The sequence below is a fragment of the Camelina sativa genome, chromosome 18 (genome assembly GCF_000633955.1).
Source record: "Camelina sativa cultivar DH55 chromosome 18, Cs, whole genome shotgun sequence".
Taxonomy (NCBI): domain Eukaryota; kingdom Viridiplantae; phylum Streptophyta; class Magnoliopsida; order Brassicales; family Brassicaceae; genus Camelina; species Camelina sativa.
The window spans coordinates 8,920,380-8,930,659 of NC_025702.1; the positions used below are offsets into that span (position 1 = coordinate 8,920,380).

Consider the following 10,280-nt stretch of genomic DNA (forward strand, 5'->3'; position numbering starts at 1 on the left):
CATAAGAAGGTCAAAAATCCCAAAAAGTGCAAAACTCTAGTTAACCTTATTGTTCATGTTCACGGCTGTTCCGATCATCACTCTTGTTCTTGTTTCATCAACCCTGGTCCACTATTTTTCCTTTAAAGACAATATAATACTAAAAATAAAACAAACGAAGAGCTTCAATGTCATCATATTCACATTTTTAAGTAAAATCATTGAAATTGTTTGTAAAAAACTTATATTTACACAAATCTGGACTGAAATCGATTTTTTAAAAAATGACATAAGCTAATGAAACTAAGACATCATAATAAGATTAAACAAGGACAAAAATTTAAACATGCAAAAAAAATTACACAAATTAACATACCTAATTCGATCGACAAGGAGCAATGGAGAAGAGAAATCCAACCGGATTGACCTTGAGATAGTGAAGAGGAGACCACCAAAACTACTAAGAAGCCGATGGATAGAAGGCGGAAGACAGTGAAGATGGATAGACGGCGGAAGACAGTGAAGATGGATAGACGGCGGAAGACGGTGAAGAAATCGAATCGGCGGAAGATGGTGAATATGGAGAGAGATGGTGACGATGGAGAGAGACGACGGTGAGATGGTCAAGAAGGAGAGAGACGACGATGAGATGGTGACGATGGTGAGAGACGACGGTAGTGACGATGGTGAGATACGGCGGAAGGGTTTTGTCTCGATTAGCCCTTTCGGAAATTTTTTTACCTTAATTGTTTTCTTACTTTATCGAAACAAAGTGAAATTTTTCTTAATTTGTCCAGACCCATTACGACAAATTAGGGCCACTCGATGGAGCCCCAAAATTATTTCGATTAAGTTTGCTGTTTTCTTAATTTCAGGAGACAAAAAATCTACAAATTTTATCTGAAAATATAATTAAGGGTATAATTGACTATTTTTATATCTTAAAACGTATTTAACCAAACTCTTTAAAAAAAAGTGTATATGGACAAAAGCTGGGAAAAAACTCCTTTTTTATTAGTATATACTCCCTCTGTACATTATTATAATACATGATGTTTGAGGAATTTTTTTGTATCACAAAGGATGATTTCTTTTAGTGTATTTAATATATTTTCTTTTTTAAAGTCAAATAATAATTTAATACTTTTACTTTTACAATTCATAATTATTAAATGTATATGTATTGCAATTAAATGAATAGATCAAAGCAATTAATGTTCACTTTCCACTCTATGTCTCTATATAACACTTCATCCTGTATAAACATTTTTAATCGCAAACAAAAATATGAAAATGATAATCAACTTCTCTCCAATAAAAATGGTGGTTATTTTGCTTCTTCTTGCATTTGGCCTTGTACATGCTAGATACCCAACTTTCTCAACCAAGTCATTTCATTCTATACAAGACAAAAATGCAAAAGTATCGGTGAACCAATTTCCAGGCGTGACACATCCATTTTACCCTCCAAAACATGGAAAACATCCACCAGGACCACTACCATCACATAAGAATGTGAAGATGTTAACAAATCAGTTTCTCAGTGTGACATATCCAAATTTTCCTCCAATACATGGAAAACAGCCATTTCCAATTTTTCCTCCAATGCACGGAAAGCAGCCACCAGCACCACATAAAAATATGAAGATGTCAGCAAACTAATATCGATACATATATTTTGTTTTTATAAACTCATATGTTAATTGATAAAAATTTACAGAAAAATCAATCTTTGCGATACTTAAAAGTTTTAGGAAATCATCCATTGTAATAAAGAGGGAGTATAAGATGTTTTCAAGTTTATACCAACAGGAAAGGATCGATTTCTATACCTAATTCATCATGCTTCAATGTGTAGATGTTTTGTGATCTCTATACCAACTGCTACAAAAATAAGCCAATGTATATATGTGTTATTGTGTGAACGAGATTAGATTCTCTTCTTGTATAGTCTCCTCATTAGTATTTCGTTAAGAACTTAGGAAACTAAGGAAGTTCACTAACTACATGGTTATGTTTCCTCAAGAACAAGGTATTTTTATTTATCTGAGCATCCGCATCTACAACGTTCTTTCTAGTGAAGCTTTAGGGAACATCATAGTCCATTTGCATACATTAGCACAGGTACAATCTTCCCATTTCAGATCAATCTTATGGTTGAAGTAGTAGAGATCGGCCCCTGGAACCCACTTGGCTGGAGGATGAATGTTATTGTAAAGACTGCATCAACAAGTTAACAACTTTAATTAAACTCAGCCACCCATGACACAGAGAACATGGAATAATAAGGTACACAAAATCCAAACTAGCTTGTTAGATGGAAGCAATAATGAGAACTGATCATTATTTCTTAGGATAATTCCTGAGTAAAGATTACAGTAAATGTACAGATACAATGTTAAAGCACTCTTCAATACAAAAGTTGAGCAAATCCATGAAAGCAACACTTCTAATCAATCAAAACTTGGTAACAAACCATTACACAAAAGAGATTGTTTACATAAATCACCGAATCCACTCAAATTCCCTATAGCCTTAGATTTTCTCTCGTAATTCGTAAACAATATAAAATACCAATTGAGATTAACAAAATAGAGAGAGAGAGATCTCACACCTCCATAACTCCTCGATAGAAGAGAATCTATACAAAGATCTCAAAGAGCTTCCCCATGTGACTTGATTCGATTTCGAAGAAGGAGTATCAAACCAAAATGCCCAAGAATTCTGGAAAAAGTGTGATTTCTGTATTACGGTGGTTAATTTCTTCAACGCAAAGTCATTCCCACCGTAAAGGATCGATTTCCTGAGGATAAGCACAACAAGAACCATCCTGAGGATAATCTACCACATATTCAAGCCATTGGGAATCATGATGAGAATTGGTGATGTAGGATGGAAGAACAGGCAGAACACGAGTCGGGAGAGAGGCATTCGCAGCCTGCCAAGCACTGAGGGTTCCAGTCTTGTGTAGGGTCACCAAATCCTTATATCTGTCGTGGAATGGGAAGCAAGTCTCATCAAAGATCACATGGCGACTAATATAAATGCCACCAGTAGGAGGGTAAAGACACATGTAGCCTTTGTATTGTGTGTGGTATCCAAGAAAGACACACTGAAGGGATCGTGGTCCAAACTTATGTTGAGTGGAGGATCAGAAACAGGGATAACACGCAGAGTCAAAAATACGAGGAAAGGTGTAATCCGGCTTGCTCTTAAGTAACAATTCATGCAGACTTTGCTGATTAAGAGATGGGGATGGGAGCAAGTTACTAATAAAATTGGCAGAGTAGAAGGCTTCGACCCAAAACTTTAATGGGGTTTTACTTTGAAATAACATAGACAAGCCAAGCTCGGTGAGATGTCTATGTTTACGTTCAGCCATCCCATTTTGCTCTGGGGTTGATGGACACGAGAGCAAATGTTGAATCCCATGGCTTTGTATATGTGTTCTGAAATAGAGAACTAGTAAACTCACCACCACCATCACTTTGAAAAACCTTAATCTTCTTACCCAATCGATTCTCAATTTGTTTTTGAAAAACCATAAACACATCACAGAAATCAGATTTAGACTTGAGAGGGAATATCCAGGAGTAGCGAGGGTATTCATCCAAAATAACTGCATAATATTTGAAACCTTGAACAGATACAATTGGTGATGGACCCCATAGATCACAGTGTAATCGATCAAGTGTTTCCTTAACAGAAGAAATAGAAGAATAAAAAGGAAGCTTAGTGCTCTTTCCCATTTGGCAAGGTTCACCAACGGAAGTGGTGCTGCTCTTATTAACGGTAATGGCCTTGCTAGATTGTAAGAGTTAAAGAATCTGGAAGTTCGCATGTCCCAAACGTTGATGCCACACCATATCACTGGCTGCAACCTGGCGATGAGAGTAGAAAGCTCTCAATTCCTCATTCTTCAACACATAAAGCCCTTCACGATGTGGTCCTTTGGCCAAAACCCTCTGAGTTGGTAAATCAATAACATATACATAATTAGAATCAAAGAAGACTCCACATGGATAGTCATCACACAACTTGGAGACCGATAAAATTGATTTCTCCACTGTTGGAAAGACAAGAACATCATAAAGAGGGATACTACCTGTTGGAGTTGTGAGCGTAGTGGAACCAACATGAGTAATGGGTTGAAAAGTGCCATTGGCCAACATTGTCAGTGTCATGGTCTGAAGGGACTCAGCAGTAGAAGTAATGTGAGTCGTGGCTCTAGAATCAATAACCCATTCCTTACCACTAGGATCAGACAAGCTAAGGGCAGCAAGAGCTTGGGGAACATCATCACTTTGATAGGAATTATCAAAGCGATTCCAACATTTGAGGGTAACATGACTAGTACGACCACAAATTTGACTTACAGGACGAGAAGAAGAATTACCAGATTGATTCCAGCTAGAGGAGCTTACTTGTTGGTGTAAGAATTAATCACGAGTGAGAATGAAGAGAGTGAGTGAGAATTCAAGAAGAAGAAGAGAGATTTGAGAGAGTATAGAGAGTATAGAGAGAATAGAGAGTGACAGCTAGATTAGAATAGGAGAAGGAGTGTTTCTCATTCCTTAGGTTTTCATTAACCTAGTTACATTCTATATATATGCATATAGGGATATCAAATAAGGAAAGTCCTAACTCTATACAAAACGACATATAGACAAGTATTGACGTGTTCATCTTAATACTCTCCCTCAAGCTTAACCATGTGAGTAGCTGTTAAGCTTGGAACTATGAACACCCATGAGCTTGAGGGCAAGCAAAGGCTAAGTCTGGGGAGTTGATATATCATGGTTTTTACGGTTTTTAACCATGATATAAGTGTGCTTTTTGAGTCTTTTCATTTGTTTCTAGGATTGTTTTTGAGTCTTTACAGGTTATTTAGGAATTTGGCACGAAATGAGCAAAGTGGAGCTATTTGGATGACTTTGGAGCATTTTACAGAAGGAAAAGAACTTGGACTCGGATCAGAGTAGCAGCATCGACCGGCACCGAAGGAGCATCGGTCGACACCTATGTTTATCCGACGAGAGAAAGAAGAAATTGGAAGTTTTACAATTTTACCCAAAGTTTTCCTAAATTGCAACACAAGTCTCTGACGTGTTTTAGGACATATAAATAGTGTTTTTGGGTTTTAGAAAACCCTGAAGTTATTTTCTAGCAGCTTTTTGAAAGAGGGATATTGAGAGCTTTTGGGAGAGAAGGATCTGAATTCTTTGTAGAGAGAAGATTTCTAAACTCTCTCTTTTTACTTTTAATATCTATTTCATGTTATTCAGAATGATTTGTTCTTCATTAAACATGTCTGACTAACTTGCTTGTTAGGTTTAGGGTTTTTCACAGGGTTTTTATGATTTATTAGATCTGTGATTTTTAGGGTTCTTAATCTTTTATGATCTTCATCTTTGGTTGTTCTTCACAATAGTTCTTGATTGATCACCTAGAATTATTATCTTAGGGAAATTAATTGATATGAGAATATAATTGTTTTCCTGATTAAAACCATTGATGAACAAAATTACTTTTTACAAAGAGATTTGAATTAGTGATTTTGTGAACTTATCTAAACTTGTTTTTAAAGCTCATTTTTAACTTAGAATTTTACAAAGAGATTTGGATTTTCTGGTTTTAAATTTAGATAATAATTGTAGTGAGAACTGAATTATTTTACCAAAAAGTTCTAGATCTGATTTTTATTGCATTAACCCAAATTAATCTACTGATTTAATACTTCATAATTACCTGAGAAATTCCCTAAGCCTAACCTTTTGATTTTCTGAATTCACAACCATTTGATTTAATCTTTTGCATTGTCTTCTTTTGTTTTTAATACAATTTAATCTGTTTAGCATAATATCAAAAACTCTATAATTTATTGTGTTTGATCCCGAGTCTCTGTGGATTTGACCCCTAAGTACTACATTGATCTCTTGTTTGAGAGAGTAGCTCTAGGGTTAATTTGAGCATATCAAATTTTGGCGCCGTTGCCGGGGACTCTTTGATCTACCATTAGATTTGAGTTTTGTATTTCGTCTAAATTTTTCTTTTTATTTTCTACTTACACGTTTTTGTTTTTCTTCTCTTTGGTGTTTCAGGTGTATGCTTCCGAAGCCTCACACAAGGAGCAACAAGACTGATCCTACTGTGAATCTTTCAAACCAAGAATTGGGAAAACTTGAGCGTGAGAACAGAAAAGCAGCCAAATCCTTGAAGATGGTTAACACAATCATTCTGGTTCGTGCTGAGGATGGTGCTTTGAGGGATCAAGAGGGCCACTTGCGCAATGAGCAGGGCCAAAAGCTTGATGCAGAAGGGAATGTTATTACTGAAGCTGTTGTTGCCAATGAGCAGGCTGCTGGCGAGCAAGTTCTTGTTGTTGACGAACAGGCCGATGGTGCCGACCGACGCCAACATGGCATCGATCGACACCCACCTCCAGCAGACAAATGTGGAGCTGCCAACCATCTCCAGAACCCAGTTCGAAGACAAGAACAGAACCGGGACTTGATCAGGACCATTGCAGACTTCAACAGAGCTGACCTGGTTTATCAGAACTGATCTGCAATTGTTCCTCCTCCATTCCAAAGGAATGACTTTGAGCTAAAGCCTGCTTACTTCCAGCTTGTTGGGCAGAGACCTTTCTCAAACCTGCCCAATGAGAAGCCTTTGGACGATATTGAGCACTTTGAAGACCTGATGACTAGCATCAAAGCCAATGGTGTGACTGAAGACTATATCTACTGCAAGCTCTTCCCATACTCACTTGCAGGAGAAGCATCTCAATGGTTGAAATAGTTGCCAACTGGATCTTTGACATCTTGGCAACAAATTAAGGTGGCTTTCCTTAATTATTTTGATGATGATGCTATGTCTGATGAGTTGAGAGTGAAGCTGTCCTCTTTCAAGCAAAGACAAGATGAAGCTTTCAAGGCAGCTTGGGTGAGATTCAAGGCCTATCAGAGGGACTGTCCACACCATGGTTTTTCAAGGGTGCAACGGCTAAGTATCTTTTTCAGAGGGATTGACTGGGAATATCAGCTAGCTTTGGATGTTGCAAGCCATGGGAACTTCAAGACAAGATTTCCAGAAGATGCAGAAGCTTTGATTGAGAATTTGACTTCCAGCAATAGCACTAAGAGAGCATATACTGAAAGGAAGAGATTACATGGAGGATTTGATTCAAACCAGCTAGCTTTTGTTAATGCTAAGCTTGATTCAGTTCACAATCTCATGGTTGGTAAGAAATCAGTTCACTTTGCTGCTGAAGTTGAATCATTTGAGCCACAACCTGAGTCTGGGAATGAAGAAGCAGATGTCAACTTTGTATATGGGAATCAGGGTTAGAGATTCGGTAATCAGCAAAGCAACAAGCCTTACAATGGGAACTTTTCAGGATACACTCCTAACCCATATTACCAGAAGCAGCAACAGAAAAATGGCTATACAAGAACCTATGGGAACTCATCTTATTAGTCTCCTCTTCCTAAGACTTCTTCTGAGAGTAGAATAGAGGTCATGCTTGATCAGCTTCTTCAGGGACAGGAGAATATGACAGTGACATTCAATGGAAAGATCGACAATGTCTACACTGAGCTGAATGGGAAGATAGATGCATTAAACATTCATGTCAAGAAGCTAGAGAATCAAGTTATTCAAACAGCTGGATCCGTCAAGAGGCAAGAGGGATTTCTCCCTGGGAGAACTGAGTCAAACCCCGAGCATGCTTGCAATGCCATATTAGTGAGGGATGAAGAAGATGGAGAAATTTAAACTGCAGAAGAAGGAGGGCAATCGGCCAAACCTGAGATGGAGAATTCGACTTCAGACAATGGTGTCGGTCGACACCCCTCTCAGACAGAACCAGAAACTGCAAAATCTGAGGTTCCGACAGCTGTTGAGAGGGTGTACAAGCCTAAGGTCCCTTTTCCTAAGCCAAGAAGGTCCAAGCATGAGCTTGAGGAAGCTAGATACAAGGCAATGATGGACAAGGTGATGATTGAGATGCCTTTGATTGATGCAGTAAAACTTTCACCACCACTTAAGCGATATGTGAACAGAATGGTATCCAATGGTTTGAGCCCTGAGGAAGGAACACTGCTTACAAAAGATGTCAGGGCAGAGTAGAAGGCTTCGACCCAAAACTTTAATGGGGTTTTACTTTGAAATAGCATAGACAAGTCAAGCTCGGTGAGAAGTCTATGTTTAAGTTCAGCCATCCCATTTTGCTTTGGGGTTGATGGACACGAGAGCAAATGTTGAATCCCATGGCTTTGTGGATGTGTTCTGAATCGAGTACTAGTAAACTCACCACCACCATCACTTTGAAAACCTTAATCTTCTTACCCAACCGATTCTCAATTTGTTTTTGAAAAACCATAAACACATCACAGAAATCGGATTTAGACTTGAGAGGGAATATCCAGGAGTAGCGAGAGTATTCATCCAAAATAACTGCATAATATTTGAAACCTTGAACAGATACAATAGGTGATGGACCCCATAGATCACAGTGTAATCGATCAAGTGTTTCCTTAACATAAGAACTAGAAGAATAAAAAGGAAGCTTAGTGCTCTTTCCCATTTGGCAAGGTTCACAAACGAAAGTGGTGCTGCTCTTATTAACGGTAATGGCCTTGCTAGATTGTAAGAGTTAAAGAATCTTGAAGTTCGCATGTCCCAAACGTTGATGCCACACCATAACACTGGCTACAACCTGACGATGAGAGTAGAAAGCTCCCAATTCCTCATTCTTCAACACATAAAGCCCTTCACGATGTGGTCCTTTGGCCACAACCCTCTGAGTTGGTAAATCAATAACATATACATAATTAGAATAAAAAAAAGACTCCACAGGGATAGTCATCACACAACTTGGAGACCGACAAAAGTGATTTCTCTGTGGTTGGAAAGACAAGAACATCATATAGAGGGATACTACCTGTTGGGTTGTGAGCATAGTGGAACCAACATGAGTAATGGGTTGAAAAGTGCCATCGGCCACCATTACATTCTCAGAGTCGTTGTACGGCGTCATAGTCTGAAGGGACTCAGCAGTAGAAGTAATGTGAGTCGTGGCTCCAGAATCAATAACCCATTCCTTACCACTAGGATTAGACAAGCTAAGGACGGCAAGAGCTTGGGGAACATCATCACTTTGATAGGAATTATCAAAGCGATTCCAACATTTGAGGGTAACATGACCAGTACGACCACAAATTTGACTTACAGGACGAGAAGAAGAATTACCAGATTGATTCCAGCTAGAGGAGCTTACTTGTTAGGAGAAGCCGCAGCCACGAGTGGAGTAGCCACCGTGACCTCGATTGTTACCACGACTCCGCCGTCCTGACCTAGAGTATCCCCCTCGGTGAGTATGAAAAGCAAGATGAGGTGAGACATTAGAGGGAGTCTCATACGACCGGAGCTTCGAATCGTAGTCAGAAATCTCCAAAACGACATCGTTAAAAGTTGGGGCTGGAGTAAAAGACATCGAGCTTTGAAGAACCATCGTTATTGGGTCGTATTCATGGCCCAGCCCATTAAGCAAAGTAAAAATCTTCATGTTTTCATCGACCGGTTTCCAATGGAACTCAAATTATCACATACAGCCTGGAACTCATGACAGTAATCAGTAAAGGTTATACCTTTGATGTTCAGGAGTTGAAGGCGATGGCGGAGATCAAATTCCCGTGCAACAGAACTCTTGTTAAAATTGCCAGCAAGGGACAACCAGACATCTTGAGAGGTGGGTAAGGCGTGAAAGAGACCGAGCACCTCTTCAGTGAGTGTACCAAAAATCCAAGACTTGATGAGCTCGTCCATGCAGATCCAGTCTTCATACGCCGGATTTGGAGCTTCGACAGCATGATTGTTAGTGTTAGTGACTATAACCGGTGGGGGTTTCGGGACTGACCCATGGACAAAACCAAGAAGCTTTTGACACCGAAGCAGCGACTCGAACTGGGTTTTCCAGAGGAGATAGTTACTATCACTCAGTTTGATGGTAACGGAACTAGCAACATGAAGAGTGGACGGAAACGGATAGGAACCAGAACCTTCTGCCATGACAGCACCTGTTAAGGTTTAAAAAGCTCTGATACCATGTGAATAAAAGAGGAATTTGAGCTAAGTAGACTTTTATTGATATCTCAAGCTTAACTTCATATGATACATTGTGTTGATACTTATACTACTTAGGAACATTCTAGATCCTTGATACAATGTAGGATCTTTTTACATTTGTCAATCATCTAACTACTCTCTTCTGATAGGATGGGATTAAAACGGTTTGATAG

At 38.8% G+C, this 10,280-nt stretch overlaps 1 protein-coding gene across 1 annotated transcript; it reads right to left on the bottom strand.

Annotated features, from left to right (window-relative positions):
* On the bottom strand, nt 9,544-10,050 carry LOC104763269. Its single transcript, XM_010486666.1, has one exon. The coding sequence runs from the start codon at nt 10,048-10,050 to the stop codon at nt 9,544-9,546; it is 507 nt and encodes a 168-aa protein (XP_010484968.1).